The following is a 19,887-nucleotide window of genomic DNA, read 5'->3' on the forward strand; positions in this document are numbered from 1 at the left end:
TGGGGCAAAAAAATAAATCAATTACAATAATATAGGACAACATTTTCAAATGTAGGACACATTTTTTAAAAATGGAGGACATGTGAAAAAAATTGATGTTTTTAAAAAATGTTAATTAAATGCATGTTTCTTAGGCATGATCAAAATGGAGGACATTTGGGCATTATTCCTAGACAGATGGCGAAATGTCTCTTTCTGGCCGACCCCCCCTCCCCATTCCCAACAGCACATTTAGCATTGAACATGGCTTTACTTAACATGGCAATCTCTTGCATATTCAGGGCTTATTGCATAAACCAAACTCTTTGGGTTTCACACTGAACATGGGTTCACATGGCTTCACATTTAACATGTCAAGGTGGTCTCACACGAAGTGATTTGCCTTGGGTTGAATGTTTTCTCAGAAGTGTGTACTTGGTCAAGGGACTGTGGTTTTCGTCACTGCGCCATGAGTTTGTAAAAATCACAGCAACTTACATGGCCTGCCTCTGAAGCTAGCTCATATCAATATCACCATCACCCATCTCCTCCTCCTCCTGCTCCTCTTCTTCTTCTTCCCTACTTCCTCGTCTTCCTCCCCCCTCCTCCTCTTCCTTCCTTCTTCCTCTTCCTCTCCCCGTGCGCCTGCACGCAGGGCCTTTGCCCCCCCCGCCCGCCGCCAAAGGCCCCGCGCACTTCTGCGAGAGGCCAGAGGCCCTGTGGGCCTTTGGCGGTGGCTATCGGCAGCAGGACCGGCAGGGGCCTGGTCCCAACAGCTCAGCGGGCCGCGTGCGGCCCATGGGTCACAGGTTGCGACCCTGCATTGACCTTTCTAATGGCATGTGTATGCTTCTACACATTTCATCATCTTTCTTTGAGAATTTTAAATAGATTTCGTTTCATGCCATTTTAGCCCAAAAAGCACAGCGTGGGCCAACATATACAATTTGATTGCTAACCTGCTATGGTACTGTGTGGTTTTCATGCTGAAAGGGAATGTGTGTGAAAGAGATAGGAGTGTTTTGTTAGTGTTAGTCTCATACCTAATCTTTCCTTTCTTTATCTTATCTCATTTTTGGCTAAGTTCTGTGACTTAACTGTCCCCTTTTGCAATTTGCATCCTATGTATTGGGGTGATGGCAGATTCTTTCCTTGTAGTGTATATCCAACATAGAGCACAATAGAACTTCATTTCTTCTTGCCTTTGCAGGACTTGCAGTTTCCCAAAAACTGGTTTGGAGCATTCCTCAGCTTCTTAGAGAATATTTTCAGGTGGGGGGGCTTCAGAGGAAGGAAGAGACTCCAAGTCCAATGATGAATCTTCCATAGGATGTTAAATACATTCATTTAACTGGACTAATATAAAGCAGAATCTTAAATGATGCGATGAGTGATAATGTAAAAAATTAAACGTTACAAGAAATTACAGATCATAGAGTAGTAATGGTATACTGATACAATATGAAGGATGATTGCAAGTATTGAATGACAAATACTCTTCACCATCCTCTTCATTTTAGAGCTGGGCAGTCTCCACGACAGCTAATCTATGGAGAAGTGCGAGGTCTCCAGAATCTGGCGATTCAGTTGGGACTAGATGAATGTGAGTACTGTATAGGTGCTAAAACACTTTTTGTTTCAAGCTTCAATATTATTCTAAATAAGTAACTGCAGGAAAGTTAGAATGGCCATGCCATAGTGTTTCTAAGTATGATTGTGAAGCTGGACCTTGAGGAAAGCTAACAGGAAGAGATCCAGCTCATTAGAATGTGGTGATAGAGGATAGTTCTGGGGTTAGTGACTATTGCATTCAATATTTTCCTTGCGACTTACCAAGCAATAGACACGTGGGTGATGAACACAAAAATCTATATAATTCATATTAAATGTACACAAGAGAATGAAATAAAGGGAACTGCGGCTCAGAAAGATTGTAGTCTATAAACAAGTGTTATGTAGTCTGCTATTTAATCTATTGATTTATATACCATGTTCAAGTGGTCTTACATAAAGTAAAAACATGATTGAGACAGCTAAAAACAAAAAAACATAAAATACAGTACCATTACAATAAAAATTTAAATATAGCACATCACTTCACACACACACCTACAGCACCATAATAATTCAAAAATTCAAACCCTGCCTAATAAAACTTGTCACTTGTCAGTGGAAAGCGATCAGGGACGGGGCCAACTGGACCTCCCACAGAAGGAAGTTTCACAGTAATCTTTTTTTTTTTACAACAAGACATTTATACAACGGATATATAAAAACATATCAACCTATATCAACAAGCTATAATCTGTTATATTTTAGGTTTACAACTGAAGACTTTCGACAAGAGACTCTATATTTTTAACTTATAATTACAATAAAAAATCTTGACTTAGTTTTTTCATAAATGTTTTTTTAAACATTTGTGTGATTTAACAGATTGTTTGTCACTCCTACCATTCTTCATCCCATTTATCCATATCTTTTTATTTAAGATTGCTGTTAATCTGTCAAGTTCTTTCATATCAAATATTTATATTTCCAATCCTCTATAGATGGTACACATGTGGATTTCCAATTTTTTGCTACTAACATTCTAGCTGCTGTTATTAATACAATCCTACTCTCCAAATTTACTTTTCTTTCTCCTTCTACACCTAATGTTGAGGTTACATAGGCAAGTACAGTTCTGGATTCATGACAAATTCTATATTTAACATCTTTTTTATTTCAGAGTGGATCTTTGTCCAAAACTTCTCAGTGGCCGGTTACAAACCGGCATTTGGGACGTACAGGGACGTCCTTTTTAAAAAAGGGGCATCTCTTCTGGCGCCCCTGGGCCTAATACGGACTCCGTCCTACAAGATGCGCCGGCCTTCTACATGGCCGGCGCCCATCTTTGCGTATCGGACGCTGAGCGTCCGTACGGTCCGTCCTTGGCGTAGCGAGTGCCGCCCCTGGGCCTCGCTACGTCGCAAACGCGACTCCAAAGAAGCTCCATTTTGGAGCTTCTTTTTTGGTCCGCAGGGGAGCCGCGCCGTGTGGAGGCTCCGGCTCCCCTGCGGAAACCCGGCGGCGGCGGCAGACGCCGCAAAGCGGCGGTTTGTATCCCGCCTATAATGGGCATTCCACCACAGTGTGTATATTGATACTCTTTCTCTTTGGCATCTCCAGCAGTTGTCATTGTTTTGTTTTATATTTCTTTTAGTGAGCAGGAGTCAGGTACCATCTGTTTTACCACTTTAAAGTAATTTTCTTTAAGTGCTTGAGCAACAGTAAATTTATTTGTTTTGTTCTTGCTTTTTCCCATTTGTCTAGTCAATTATGACCCAACTCCTGCCGCCCATTTACCATATACTCTTTTTATCTCTTCTTCTTCTAAATCTCTTTTCAATAAAATGCTGTATATTTACTTGCTGTTTTTCTTTGTTCAAAGTTTAACAATATTTGTCTAAATCGTTTTTCTTCTTTCTCAATAGACCTATTAGTTTATTATCCTCCTAAATCTTTTTAATTTGCAGGTAGTCAACAATTGTATATTAGTTCCGTTCTTTCTTTTTCCCATTGAAAAAGAATTTTCTGATTACATATTAATGGAAGATTAAGAAACAAGAACATCCATTTTGGGAGGATGCACATTTTAATTGTTGCTATCCTGCCTGATAGGGATAATTTTAAACTTTTCCATTTTTCACAGTTATCAATGATGCTTCCCTTCCTTGGTGTTATCATGCCCTCTTTCTCAAATTTCTTTCTCCAATACTAATCCCAGCATACATAACGTTAAATCCAAGTAATTTTTAATGCATACTGGTAACTCAGTATTTGTCTTCTGTCTTTGCTTTTCTAGCACTGAGAAAATGAGTCTGGTGGGAAGAGTTATTGTTAAAAAAATCTGTTTACTAACTTGATCTTCCCTCTTTTTCACTATCATATAAATCACTGGTGCAAATTGCTGTGGTTCACATGGTTGGTACAACTGGATTATGTAGCTCTAGATTTTTCCATTAAGTATCTGATTCTTCTATACTCATAGTTCCTTCTTGTGAGCTGTCTTAACAGCATGCTTTATGCTGTATCCTGTGTTTATGTGGCAAGACTTCAAAACTGTTCTGCTGAAAGTCAATAACCAATTGTATTCCCAAAATTTAATGCCAAGCCACTAAAAGCCCTTTAAATCAAGCAAAAAGTTTTTCCTTCAATACACTTTTCTGACTGGCCACCACATTCATTGGTATAATTTGCTGTCCAGTTTTGGCAGTTAACCTGTGGCCTTGGACTATAGATCCTGTACACTCTTTGTTTGGAGAAGATCACATTGATCATAGCAGTGCTTGCTTATAATCTCCGAAAAAACCAATGCAGTTGGACACTGAATTCCTGTGTGTCTTGTTCATGTCATAGGAAATGCATCTCTCCTATTTCTGGTGGGCTGCTCACCAGAACTGGAAACATGAATCAAAAGTAATTTAAGATATTTTTATTACTTGGATATGAAGTTGGTTTTTTCAAGGTTAAAGACTACTTTCCTTTATGCAAGATAGGTGCGCCAGGAAGAGGTGGCTGGGAGCCACCTCTCGTTGCTGTGTAACAGTGCCACAGCAACCATATTGCGCGGCGCTGCTACATGAAAAAAAAGGACCGCTAAAAAGCTTTCAGATCTATTTGAATGCCGTGCAGCAGTGACGTCATCACTGTATACGCCGTCTGTTTGGCACCGCGCAGCGAGGACGCCCTCGTCACGTGCGAGGGGCCAGTATGTACTGGGCCATATTTATGAGTTGATAGAATCATAAGATCTACTTTCCAGTGGCCTTTAGGTGGCAGCAGAAGGCTACATTAAATTAGATGCTAGAAAGTGCATTTGTAGCTTTTCAGAATTGAATGAAGCAGTCCATGGAGGCCTTTTGGGTTGCATTCTTATTGTATTTTGTATGTTATTTAATTTTTAAAAATTGGTATCAGGTTTATTGCCTCTGTATAGTAGTTTAAATAAGTTACATTGGTGTATAAATGTTGCTTCTTCTCCTATAAATGTGCACAGTTTATGGCTATCTACTGTTGTTGGCTTTCGGTTTTTGTTTTGTTTTTATGTAGAGAGTAGCTAGGGTTGAGACCAGTTAGAATTAGGCTTTATTATTTCTACACTATGATGCAGTCTAAGTCTAAACAGACTTCCATAAACCTTTTGGACAGTTGGCTGCCTCTGGGCAAGATACTACTCTCCAAAGCATGTGCATAGAGTTTATGACAGCTTTATCAAATCTTAAGGAGGTATAGTAAATAGATTGACTTGAATGAAGTCATAAGAATTTTTTTTAATTCTAGACTTCAGAGATAGGGGCAGTGCTTTATTTATTTGTATGCTGCTTTCCCCCAAAGTCACTCTGAGACTCAGAGTGGCTTACAATTTAAAAGAATAATACAGTTAAAAACATACAAAAGTGATGCATTAAAAGTAAATTATTACAATATTAAAACAAATCACTCATTAAAAAATAAAATACAGTTTAAAAAGATAAAAGTGTTTAAAAAAGTATAACACCCCAGTCTTTTTTAATAAAGACTTCCCATTTTAAAAGGCTGTCTGAATAAAAGTTTTAGCCTGCCAACAGAAGGACAAGGTGGAGGCCATTTTGGCCTTCCTGGGAAGGGAGTCCCAGAGTGTATGGGTAGCCACCAGGAAGGCCCTTTCTTGTGTCCCACCAACCATGCTTGCGAAAAGGCCCTCTCCTGATGATCTCAGACCCCAGGCTGGCTGATACAGGGAGATACAGGCTGCCAAATAGCCTGGACCTGAGCCATATAGTGCTTTATAGGTCATAACCAGCACTTTGAATTGTGTCCAGAAACAAACTGGCAGCCAGTAGAGCTGTTTCAACGGGCGCATTGTGTGGTCTCTGTAACCTGCCATAAGTAATAGCAGTATATATAACGTGTAATAGCCACAATAATAACAATGCATATCACGTGTCAGCTCCATTTTTGTAATCATGCTGCAAATGCTGTGCTGGTGCAATTCTGTGGCTCAAGTACAGGTTAGGAGAGTGTCTGTATTAAATTAGTATCAAATTCTTTATGCATCAGGGTTCCATAGTTATGTACAAGTACATCACTCTCATCTGGTTGTAGTCTTCCCCCAGCATTTGCCAGCTCAGATTATAAATGTTTGTCTTTGGTTTTTGTATGAAGTACCTTGGATAGTAGAAGCACATTGGTCCTGCAACTGGACCACAACTTTATTGTACTATTTAACCAGCCATGAGATGGTAACTTAAGTAATGAAATACAGTTCTGGTCCCAACACTGCTGCTGTAGTTATACACTCCTTCAGTATACAAGATGAAGTAAATTGCCTTTGTGATTCCTCCTAGCACTTGTGATTTTATGAAATTTGGAGTTTCCTGTTTTCCCCCCCAAAACTGAGAAATATATGATGGTAGAACTTTCCAGCTTTCTCTTCTCCACTCCATAATTGGGATTTGGGTGCTGCAGTCCCTCTACACAAGAGTGTGGTGGTTCCATTTATGCAAGGACAGCTCACAGACCCTTGCAAATCTTCCAAATCTAGATTTAAGAGCTTTTGTATGGGAGGATCTGTAGCACATATGCATGCACACCCACTATAAAGAATAAAACCTTTTGATCCAAGCTCTGCTTATCAGTTTAAAGGCAGGCTGGTGGAGGATTCATTGCTCTTGAAAATGGATTGTGTTCCCATTGGACTAATGTTGAGTTTCATCAGCTTGATGGGTTTTACTGACAAAATTACCAGTAATCATTTGCTGCAACCAGGTGACTTTGACCTTTCTGAACTTTCAAATTCCATAGCAACTGGAAACACAATTGTTTCATTTACTGTATTTGTGTTTAATCACACCACTGGCCATAGTAATACAGAGAGATTCAAAAAGGATGATGAAAAACCATGCTTTTTAACATTTACATGAAACCGCTGGGAGAGATCATCCGGAGACATGGGGCGCAGGGTTATCAGTACGCTGATGACACCCAAATAGTCTTCTCTATGTCTCCGACTGATGCAGTGACCTCCTCTCATGGCCTGTCTGGAGTCGGTAATGGGCTGGATGAGGGGAAACAGACTCAGCCTGAATCCAGAGAAAACGGAAGTACTCGTGATAGGTTCCCCTGGTCCGGGAATGGCGGTGGTTCCACCTGTCCTGAACTGGATCACGCTTCCTGTGAAGGACTCAATACGCAGTCTGGGGGTGCTCCTTGATTCGTCGCTTCACCTTACATCTCAGGTGAATGCGACAGTCAGGAGCACCTGTTATCAGCTTCGACTGATACGCCAACTGCGTCCCTACCTGGGCCGGAGGGACCTTGAAACTGTAGTACATGCTCTGGTAACCTCTCGTTTGGATTTCTGCAATGCGCTCTACATGGGGCAACCCTTGTACCATACCCGGAAGCTGCAATTAGTGCAGAATATGGCGGCATGACTGGTTACTGATACAGCCAGAGCCAGTCATATAACACCGGTCCTTAAAGACCTACATTGGCTGCCTATTCGCTTCCGGGCGCAATACAAGGCGTTGGTTGTTACCTATAAAGCCCTAAATGGCTTGGGCCCAGGGTACTTAGAGGACCTCCTCTCTCCATACAATCCGCCCCGCACTCAGATCAATTGGGCAGCAATTACTAAGGGTTCCAGAGGCCAGATTAGTTGTTACTACTAGGAGGGCCTTTTCCATCTCGGCCCCCAGCCTCTGGAACGTGCTGCCCTTTGAGCTCCGCTCGGCCGCCTCCCTTACTCAGTTTAGGAAGGGGTTAAAAACATTCCTATTTGAGCAGGCCTACCCCTGACTCTCTGACCGCTGAAGTATTCTCTCCTCGCCCCCTTCATCAGCATGTCAGCTGGCATGAGTGGTGGTTTTTGATTGTTTTACTGTATAAAGTTTTAATGTTATGTTTTTCGTGATTTTATATTGTTGTATTGATATATTGTTATATTGTCATTGTATGCTGGAAACCGCCTTGGTCCTAGAAAGGTGGTATACAAATAAAATTTTACCTTACCTTACCTTACTTTTGCACCATTCTTTTTGAATCACCCTGTACATAATGACTTCCCTACCTGTGCGCCCTGCTTCCTCTTAGTCTTGCAATATATTGTCTAGTATGTTCCTATGTTTATTCTATTTGGGGTGCATGTGTATGCTGTCAGTAACATTACTTAGTGACTTTCCCATAGACTTGTATTTCTGAGAGCTCTGACTGAAGTTTTGTTAAGCTAAAATTCTAGAACGAAAGCAAACACAATATCTTGTTCCATCCAATCTGACGATTTAATGACAAAGCAGTTTAACTTGGCATTTATTTTAAAATGTTTGTGTTGTTGCACATGAAAAAAGGAAAAAATGATCAGAAATATCTTTCTGTGATATAGCCAATTGCTTCTTGTGTATTACAGCATGACATGCAAACAAACTTGAAGTTTAAATAATAGAACAGTTGTGATGTGCAGAGCAACCGTTCAGTAAGAGCTGGTTTCAGCTCAGAGAATTGGCTTATTAAATACAAAGATAACATCTGTTCTCAAATATAGCCAAATTACTTCAGCTAAAATAATTTGCAGCCATTATTAGATAGCATTTATGTAAAGTTTACCTCTCTGCATTCTTTCATGTTCTTTTCTTACTTATGAATTCATTTTGTGTACCTTACCATGTTGCATTTGTTTGGCAAAATATTTATTTATAAAATATCCCATCTTAATCCAGAATTGTATTATCAAATGATATGGTGTACATTATGTTCAGATTTATACAACCTGTGGAACATGGTGTTTCTGGACACCAATCCTCCAAGGAAAATAACAGTATGGTATTCATTCAGTCATTGTTGGGTTCAAGACAAGTGGGTTGCAGAAGCTTGGACGTTGTGCCACTGACATAATAATGCCTTTTATGTTGACTACTCGTCATTTGTACAAAGATGTAACTTGTAGGTTGCCAAGAAAAATGAATACAAAAACCATGCAGGAACTTAATTCTATATTATATTACTATCTAGATTAGCAATCTGTGGTCCTCCAGATGCCATTCCTCTCTAACTCTCATGAGGCCAACCAGCATGGATAATGGTTAGGAATGATGGGAGGTGGAGTCTTAACAACATCTGAAGCACCACATGTTCCCCACATCTTGCTTAGATGCAGTTCTTGGTACAATACTGAGGGATGAAAGACCGGGATGGGAAACGTGTGACTCCAAAACCACATTTGTGTCCCCAAAGCCCTCCAGGAGACCCTCCCCCAATATCCTTTATTTATTTATTGAAATTTCACCTTGGGTCCTGTGCAAGGAGAAAGGTAGGATATACTGGATGGGTCTCTGTATTCAAAGTGCTTGGGGCCAGAAGTCCTTTGGATTTTAGGGTTTTTTAGATTTTGGAATACATACATAATGAGATATCTTCGAGATGGAACCCACGTTGAAACACAAAATTAATTTATATTTCATATATATCTTATACATATAGCCTAAAGGGAACTTTATGCACAATGCTTTAAATAAATTTGCGCATGAAAAAAGTTTTTGTACATTGAACCATCAGAAAGCAAATTTGTCACTATCTCAGCCACCCATGAAAAAAGTTTTGGTTTTTGGAATATTTTAGAATTTCAGATAAGGGAAACTCAACCTGTAAATGAAATAAGCAAATACTGTACATAGAGGCAGACATAAAATGTCCCAAATGCCCCCAAATTACTTGCAAATGTGTCAGTTTAGGATGCCTGTCTCTCTTAGAACCTTTAACACATTGGAATGTCAAAACAAAGCAAAAATGGCACCTGGAAGCAAAATGACCAAACGTAGTACCAAACACTTGTGGAGTTGCTGACCCATGCTTCCTATGTTATGTTTAGTATTCCGATATAAATATTTGGCTCCATATTCAGGCTTCATATGCATGCATAATGTATCTTATTCATTTAAATGGCATGCAAGTGTATAACTTGTAGCTTTGGCTTTTCAATACACTGTCTATTGCTGCTTTTGCATCAGCTTTGTGGCTTTCCTCCCAGTTACATTGCTACATTTTGAAGGATATTTTTATGGACTGTGTAAGGCATTCTAAGACCTTTGACACTAGAAGAGAATAGAAGTTAACATTCTTTGTGATTTATTTAGTTTAAAGTATTTCTGTAGTGCCTCCCACCCCACAAGGGCTCCCGAGGTAGTGAACAAATAAAAACCAATTAAAACAATACAAGGATAAAAACACATTAAAATACTCTTTAAATGCTCCTGAAAGCAGTCTTAAAACAATCCTAGAATCCATTTTTCAAGCAGTTAAAACAGCAAGGCCGGTTAAGAAAAGAATGAGTTGAAGTGTAGACTTGGCTTACTAGAATTGACACAGATTGGCTGGAGAAATCCATTATGCACTATTCAGCTGCTTTGTTGAAGATAGAAAACTGGAAGAAGTGTGGCTGATATCCCTTAGATAAACAACTGATAGTTATAAGTTTTTTATAAATTAAAAACAAATTATAAGTAAATTCTGGGCAGATCAGTACCAGTGCAGTCTTTGAAATCTTCAAAGCACCATGAGATCTTTTGGTGTTTTCACTGAGGAAATGTAGTTTCTAGCTGAGTGCAGGTGGGGAACATCATCACTGTCTTGCTGCACGAATACAAAACCACTCATTCCAGACAAATTCTTACCATAACATTTCTCAGAATATATTAGCAGGCGCATATGTGTCTACAAAATATTGGAAAATGGCCAAACTCCTACTTCTAAGCATGGCACCCACTAAGTTCTATATGTTATTACCCTTCACCTACAGGCATATTTCAGTTAACATAGCATTTGTGAAAGAAGCTTCTTTTTACAAAATCTTTTTATGTCTCCTCAACCCCCTTTCTTCCTTTTTTCTCTAGCAGTAAGGTTTTTAGCAGCGAAAGTATAGGAAAGATAGTGAAAGAGGGCTGGCAAAACAGATTTTGCAGTGGCAGCATGTCTGCAGTAAACTACAATAAACCTTGAGCTAGGAAAAAATGGTTTTTCTACTGAAGCTGATCTTTCTGTAGCTGTGTGTGTCAGCCTACAACAGGCAAGGTGAAGAGCAGCTGCCTCCAGAATGCCTTACTGAGCATGTGTGAACAGCAAAACAAAGAAGAAAGGGGAGAGCAGATAAGTCTGCTTCACCAGATACTCTCAACATATTTTTAAAAGTCTAGATGTATAAGTCTGGCCACCAAAATGGAAATCATAAGAAATGTGGACTTTGGTGAAAGAAAGAAAAAAAAAATCATAGGTACCTTTTGGAAGAACCTTTGGCCTCTAGAAGGTTCTAAGTGTTTTTGTTTACTCATACAAGGCTTACCTGACTTGGTTGTTTCATTTCATGCATTTAGTTCTGAATGAATATCTGCTAAAACATGTTCAAACTGCTCTTCTTTTTTGTGATATAAGAACCAATCCCTATTCTTCCCGTGTTATTTCTGTCTCTGGTGCCAACACTTCACTTATAGAAGTAATGCCCAACCACACATCTACGTCATTAACTAAAGTTACCTGTATTTTGAGAAGATTTCAATGTGTATAATTATATCAATGAGAAATCACATTAGTTGATGATGAGAATTTTGAGCTAAAAATCCAATTGGCTAAATATAAATGTATTTTTGTGTGCTGGATTTGATATTGTGGTTGGAGAGTCTGTAGATCACATAATGTCAAAGTACTAATACTATATTTATTCTAAGATGCAACCTGCTTTTGTGTATTTTCCCTAATATGTAACCTCTTGTTTAAGAAATAAAATGTTATTTATGCTTGTAGAGCTTCATGTCATTTTGACTGATTTCACCACTTTGCTAACATGTTAATTCCAGCATGAAAATGCAACTTGCTAGGTTGAAAGTAAACAGGGAAGGGAAACATAAAACATACAGGTCTTTAAGAAGCTAGTCAGCTACAGAATTTAGTTGGATTTCCAGTATTACTGGTTATGTTCTCATATCTTTCAAAAACTCACAGGTTTCTAGTTCTGTGCTTCATCTGTGGTATATTCTTTTCTTGGTAATGGTAGTGATACTCGACACAGTACCGGATATCTGTAGAATTTGTACTGGCCAGCTTGTTTAGTGTCAGCAATAAAAAAAACAATCCAGAACAGAAGCAAATTAGTTTCCCTCTGCCAACAAAAGACTTCCATTAGTGGGACTGAGAGAGATGCAATTGTTGGTGACAGACCCTCTTGCAAATATTCCCCAAATCTTTTCCTAGGGTTTCTGAAGTTTCTGGAGCAGATACTGAAGAACCTAAGAAGGGTGTAGGGAGAAGAGGGAATCATTAAAAATCCCCTTCTTCCCAATTTTGCTGATGTAAGACTTCTATGAGCAGAGGAAAACTAAGTAGAACTCTGTTCCCTGAGTTGAAATGGCAGTTATCCCTATGATAGGTGCGTAATATCTGCTTTCTTGTTCATACATGTTCTTCTTGCTCCAAATTTAATCACTGTGCATCTTATTTTAATGCAGACTAGTTATGGTTGTAAATACAATTCACCTTAATTTTGTTTTGCTCACACAGCATTGCTTTGAATTGTTCTTTTTGCAAGAACAAGCCATCTTGAAATTAGGATGAACGTAGGGCCCTTGAATTGGCTAATTTTGGCATGTAATATTCTTAACTATCTGCAGCTTGAAGATCATGACCTCCACTTTTTATAATCCCTATTGGATTGCATGCCAGTTCTGGAAGTGAAGGAGCTATGGGAAGTTTTAATTGTACCTGTATGATTTATCCCCAGTCAGCTCTTTAATTTCTTCTGGCTGTCTGAGGTTTCCGACATGCTGTAAATTTCACCAACTTTTTCATTATCTGCAATTTCTTTATGACTTGTGAATCGGAGTGGAGAGAGAGTGTGGATTTACAGCAGAGATAAACATGTCCATAAAGTCTGTATCTGTGTCAGTAATTGTACTGCTGTCAGTGACTGTCCTGTTTTACAGGCTCCTCTTGGGGAAGAACACACTTTTGCTACTAGTGGCAGTGTAGCATTCACACTTTAGTTTGCATTAAGTTACCAAAATATTAGGTTGTGATGATTGGGTGGAAATTGGGTCTTGATGTTGGTTATTCTTGTCTCTTCTAATGAGTGATTGAATTATCTTGTATATGTTTCAAACAGGAGCAGACAGAAAGCTGCTTCATGCTGAAATGTGGTGTACTTGATTAACACTATAAAAGATAGTGCCATACATATGTGCACATTACTTGCATATATTATTATAATAAGCACCTTCTTTAATCTGTGTTTCAGAGCTAAATATTGCCTGTGAGACTGTTGTTGCATGTTGATCCTCCAGTGTTTTTGGTTTTTGTTGTTTGTAGGAACAGGTTTTAGGAGAAAGAATTTTTTTTAAAAAAAAGTGTTCATAAACCTATCAAGTGTCAAATGTACTTCAAATCATGTTATTTGATAGAGCTAGCTGACAAAGACATTTGTGAGTCTTTGTGACTTGTCTTTGAGTATAAGGACTATTAGATGTTTGGTGTAGCAAAATGGATTTCTGACACTGGAAGATTATTCATGATGTTTCTGTGGAATGTCTTGTTCAATTGTCAGACACCCAGAATGTAAGCCGGGTCTAGCACTTCTGATATATTCACCTGCCAAACAGATTCAGAATGTGGAGAATGAAAAATTTAAAATAAAGCCCCTTCTGGCTCTTTTGAGCATAATGGACTGTCTGATAGCTCAGTCACTTTTGTATGTGTCACTGAATGCTAACTTTGAAACCTATCACTGATACTTGTGTGGCATCTTTTGGTATAACATGGCATGGCTTCCAGTTTATAAATCCACTTGTTATGCTTAAATAGATATCAAAATCTGTTACATATGTAGACTTATTTGATGTTAAGTATAGGCGAAAAATCAGCATACTTGACAAATAACTCTGTGTGTGTGTGTGTGTGTGTGTGTGTGTAGTTTTTCTATCCACCTAGATTTGCACATAAGAAAATATATATTTAGTGAAATATTTATATCATGGCCCGTATTTAAAGTTCTTAGGGTAGGGTGCAAGCAACAAAGTAATAAAGACAAATTGACAACATTGAACACATTATAAGCTAAACCACTAAAACAATTTATAACAGTTCATACAGCATACTCTTAAACAGAAATTCAGAACTACTCCAGCCATACTTTTCGTTCTTAAATGCATCAGTAAATCTTAATTTGATGCCAAAATGAGGCCAAAGTTGATGATAGGCCTCTGTGGGGACATTCCATAGCTGGAGCACCACAGCCAAGGTATAGCTGCCATGTCTCTATATAGTGAATAGTTCTCACCACTGAAACACCAAGGGAGGTGTCCCCAGTAGATTGCACAGGTACATAGGGAGAAACTCATACACACATTGGAGTTCTCGCAATAGGATCCAGAGCCCAGTGAGGCACAAAGGGCCACTAGTAGAAGAAAATAGCCCACCTGTCTGTGCAATCAAGTAATTTCTGTTTATACATGAGGTAACAATCTAGGGCCTAAGCCAATACTTTTGCCATAATAAAGTTATTCCTCGGCCAATAGTTTTTGAGATCAGCCCCACATATTTTCCCTTAAATGTGTTTCAGTCTTTCCTGTGTTTTTCTTTCTTTCTTGCAGACATTTTACTTGATAGTGGATGGTAGCAGAGACATTATTATTAGAAGATAAAAGTGATAATAAAATATTTGAGCCTAACAGCTTTCACATGGATTTAGGTGCTTTATAGTCCTGTCGTGCCCCGACCCCTTCCCGTGTGCATTCTGTCCCACCTGCCTAGGTGCACTTCCTTCACTCATCTGCCTAGTTTAGTGCATTTTAGTGTTAATCTCCAAATTCTGAAAATGGAAGAAGGGCTTGCTGTATTTATCAAGAAAAATCTGAGTTGTTGGCCATTCAGGCTGTGGCAGAAATAGTCATTTTGGAAGATTATAAGTCCCAAACTGCTAGTTCAGTCCCGAATATAATTCTCTCAAAATTAATCAGTGTAACGACCTGACCTAGACTAATCTGAATATGTGTGTGTGTGTGTGTGTTAAAAAAAACTGTTGTCCATCTGGTATCACAACTTACTTTGTATCTTCTTTGTGTTTTCTGTGCCTCACAGAAATGGGTTTGTGCCTATTTGTGTGAGGGTACAGATGACGCCTGATGAACCACAGTTACAGGTAACTAACCTGTTCTTCATGATTTTCCCTCAGCAGTATGCACTTGAGAGTAAACCAAGACTTTATTTTCACACAAAGAGTGTGTGATGCTCAAATTAAGTTTAAAAAAAACAGACTGGAAAATGACATTTTGATTGAACCAGATTATCAATAATAAAGTTAGATGTTTTTAGAAGATCATATGTTTAGAAAGGTTTGCCACAAAAATTAGCTTGGGCGAAAAAAACAAAAGCAAGTCTGTTAAAGTAGTGTTCAATTTCTGACAGTCCATGAAAAGTGTTCAGGTAGAATCCTGCTTCTAAATGGCAGACATAAATTACAACTGTTGGTGTCCATATATGTGTGTGTTGAGTGAATCCAAAATAATATTAAAACATTGATCTCATAAGCTGATGTGAGTACAAATATAGGACTATTTAAGGATGGAATAAGAGGGGCAGCATGGTGTAGTCAGTGGTTTGACTGTTGTACTACGACTCTGGAGACCATGGCTTGATTCCTAGCTTGGCCATGAAATCCACTTTGTGACCTTGATCAAGTCACAAACTCTTAGGCTCAGGGGAAGTCAAGGGTAAACCCCTCTGAACAAATCTTGCCAAGAAAACCCCATTATAGTGTCTTAGTGTCATCATAAGATAGAAATGACTTATGGTGACCCTAAGGCAAACCTATCAGAAGGTTTTCTTGGTAAGATTTGTTCAGATGGGGTTTTTCTTTGCCTTCCTCTGATGTTGAAAGTGTGTGACTTGACCAAGCTCACCCAGTTGGTTTCCATGGCTGAGCAGGGATTTGAACCCTGGTCTCCAGAGTCATAATCCAGTTCTAGTCAAACCACTACACCACTCTGGCTCTGAAGTTAAAACCACTTGAATGTTTTAAAATTTCTGCATAAATAATACAGCATATTCCAACCTGTTATATGATATAATCTGTTCACTTATTATGAATAATAGTCTTGAAATGTGAATGCACAAAGTGAGGCAAATTACTAGTCCAGCCAGTGGCTGTGGCACATTTCAGGGGATTCTGGATAAAATGTCCTCTTGGAGGAGGTGGCAAAACCTTTGCTCCACTACTTCCATTTCATTTCTGCTGCCATCCTTGCTATTTGCCGTGTTGTCTACCCTTACTAGGTGCACAAGTGCAGTAAATAGGCTCATGCTGTGCCTACCACCTTGGTTTCACCAGAAAACCTCCAGGTTCTAAATAGGGCAGTTTGAGAAAATGAAGATTGTTGGAGCTCAGCAGTAAAATATACCTGCTTACCAATTTTTTTTTTAAAAAGCTCTGTTTTGTGCCTGCTTCCTGCTATTGTCACCCCCTTTATATCCTCTCTCCTGTGGTGGCTGCTTGGAGGTGCCCTAGACCTCAGGACCCTAGCAAAGGTTCCCCTAACAGAGCACCATCAGATTAAATACAACATTCTGTATCAGAATATTAATTTGGAATAAGAGATTAAGCTTGTTTGGCAAGTATCCAGAATTTCAAAATAATAATTCTCTGGGTTGAACTGAGTGGACATTAATGCTGAACTACATTTGCAACTCTCTTTTGGAAACCATCTAGGTCACTTTGCTTTAAATGTGTTCCTTTCCCCCCCCTTGTAAAAACAGATTTAAGTGACAATCGCTATAGTCTGATCCAGTAAGACAGAATGTATGAAAATCTTTGTGTCCATAAAATGTCCATGTTGTACACAGTTCAGGGTAGAACACTTAATAAATGATTATCTAAGATATGTCTACATATTTCCACAGCACAGTACTGTGTGTGTTCACTTAGATGCAAGTCCAGTGTAGTCAGTTTTCTTATTCCCACTGTAAATTCACATACCCTGGATTCACTTTGAGAAATCGACATGCACAGATATCTCCTTAAGGCAAGATTTCAGTGATTTGTTTCAAAGACAATCTGTATGGTTACTCAGGTAACTAAAAGCAATTCTACCTTTTCTACCAAAGTACAAAAAGCAGTTTTTAACATTGTTATTTTTTAAAATTAATTTAATTGTGTTTTATTTGCATTTCTACTCAGCATAGTCTTGAAGGGCCTGTATCGTAGAGTTTAAAATGGCTGGGACAGAGTTTTGTGACAGTATCTAAGTGCCTGATTAACTCCTGCTAGCTAGAACAAGATAACAAAAATGTCATGAAGTCCTTATCAGATGATGCCTGGTATAACCTGCTGCAAACTGGAGTGCCATTAGTTTAAATTCTCAATCAAATGCCTTCCTTGAGTTTAAGGAGCAGTGATTAAACATGGAGAGTCCCCCGAGGGCTCTACAGCTGTCATGGGGCTTGGAGTGGATGCCTTCCCTTCCCAAACAGAGAGTTGGAGGTCCCAGTGGGGCGGGCCCTCTTCAGATCTGCACGTGCCTGTCCCAGCTGTTCTCCTTTGCCTAATGAATTGCTTTACAGGGAGAAACTGGGTATTGTCATCACAAGCTGCCTTCCCTGGGGACTCCAGCCAGCCTCAGTAATGACTAATGTTAGTGATAGTAATTGAAGTGTGATAGCTCTCTGGGGACTATAACAAGGCTTAGTGCTGTCAGGCACCTGTAGCTGGTTCAGGCCTCTAAATGGCTCAGAAGTGATTTTTAATTGCACTAGATCCAGAACTACATTTTCAGTACTTTCTTCACAATTGACTTCAATATTTGCTTGTCTTTTTATGGGTGGTCCAGCACATTTTTCATTCTCCCCAAAGTGTTTTTGGGCATTCTGAATAGATTTAGAACAAATACATGAGGAAGGGAAGTGAGGCTGTATGTGCTAGCCTCTCCTACTATATTTCTCTTGTCCTCCACCCATGGAGTGCACCTTTCTGAAGAGAATACTCTCCTATATATGTTGAGATGCTTTTCATGATCTGGAACCTCGATTTTCAGGAGTTTCAGATCAAGATTTTCCTTTTGGGAAAGTCACTCTCCATATGTAGAGAGTGACTAAGCGGCTGTTCATATGGCCCACGTTCCCCCCCAGCCTCACATCTAGTTCAGACAACACAGGCTAAAACTCTGGGGCAGGATTCAGCTCAATTTTGCTAGACTAGAGATGGATCCAGTGGGTCAGGCCAATCCCAGGGTAAACAACTTTTACCCCAGGACAATTTTACCCTGGATTGCGACCAAGCCCTTGCTGTTTATACATGTCCCCATGCTTCTTACCTTGCCGCGCCATTGCTGGTACTGAGAAGCGCCCCCCCCCCCCCCCCGTTGCCATTTCTGACATGTAAATGGGGCACCTAGACACATGGATGCAGCCAGGTGCCCTGTTTTCACATCAAACACTGCAATAGGGGGCTTCTCTGTACCAGTGATGGCATAGCAAGGTAAGGCGTATATGCCGGTAGTGGGTCCTGGGTCGGAGTGGTGGCAGGTTTGTAGACACCTGCTGCCCATCTCCTCACCAACCTAGGTACTGACCTAGGTGAGCAATGGGGCCGGAATAACACTGACTCAGCCCATGCTATACTGGCCTGTCTGTTCAGCACTTACAGTAAGATAACAATGGTACAGAGGTGGCTTGGGGTGCTAAAAGATTCGGTATTAAGTATTTGTATTTGTACCAGCCAGGAGCTAACACATTTACACACCCTTCAGACATGTACCTTTCAGTGGAGTTTGGAACGTCACGAGAATTCTTGGTAATTCTACCATGACCGGAATGTGGAATGAAATTCTGAGGCCTTGTAGCTTTATTTGCATCTCTACTGCATGTTTTTGCCCACACGTGCCTGTTGTGTTCTCTTAGAGCAGGGTAGGCAGAGGGAAAATGATGATGATGTAGTGTTACTTGTGATTGCTAGAGGGTTGTCAAGGGAATGCATCAGCAAATGTACAAGCCTAGCTTCCAGGGCAAGCCTGCATGGCAAACCTGACCCTCCTATATCAGTAACAAGTATAGGATAGTTGCCATTATCACAGAATGTGTACAGGACTTTCTCAAGTGTTTGCATTTGGCTTCCTGCTTTGACAAGATATTGGTTATTATCTGAATCAATGCATTTTTTAATGAATTGAAATATTTATGGAGAAATTTCCTATCTTGGTCTATCTTCTATCTTGGTTTGTTTTGATATGGTAGGTTCATGTGTTAGTAGTGTTTCAGAATTAAGATACAAATGTTTTATGGTTTAAATATCTTGCTAAAATAACCTTGTTCAGCAGTTTTGTTTCTCCATTTTTTTTTTTTAAATCCAGCTCTGGGCTGTGTGGGACTTCTTGTCTCAAAAGTGGATACAGGTTGAGTGTGTTTCCTTTACTCAAAAACCCAAAATCAGAAATGCTCTGAAATCCAAAACTTTTTTCATAAGTGGCTGAGATAATGACACCTTTGTTTACTGATGGTTCAGTGTATACAAACTTTGTTTCATGCACAAAATTATTAAAACATTGTATAAAATTATCTTTAGATTATGTGTATAAGGTGTATATGAAACATACATGAGTTTTATGTTTAGACTTGGGTCCCATCTCCAAAATACCTCATTATGTGTATACAGATATTCCAACATGCAAAACACTTCTGGTCCCAAGCATTTTAGATAAGGGATAATCAACCTATACCATATATTGAAATGTTCTAGCAACCAAATATGATTTTTTTAGCTAAAGAAAATTATTGAGGCAGGATAAACTAAGGACGTAGAATAAATGAATAACATTTGTAATTGAGTACTGTATATACTCATGTATAAGTCTAGAAATT

General features: G+C 39.2%; 1 protein-coding gene across 1 annotated transcript in view; it reads left to right on the forward strand.

Moving 5' to 3' along the window:
- LIN52 (lin-52 DREAM MuvB core complex component) overlaps positions 1–19,887 on the forward strand; it is a 57,888-nt gene that overhangs the window by 8,517 nt on the left and 29,484 nt on the right. The window contains 2 exon segments of the mRNA XM_042445898.1: positions 1,500–1,535; positions 1,538–1,582. Coding sequence (XP_042301832.1) covers positions 1,500–1,535; positions 1,538–1,582 — 81 coding nt within the window.

This window comes from Sceloporus undulatus, chromosome 1 (assembly GCF_019175285.1).
Source record: "Sceloporus undulatus isolate JIND9_A2432 ecotype Alabama chromosome 1, SceUnd_v1.1, whole genome shotgun sequence".
NCBI lineage: Eukaryota > Metazoa > Chordata > Lepidosauria > Squamata > Phrynosomatidae > Sceloporus > Sceloporus undulatus.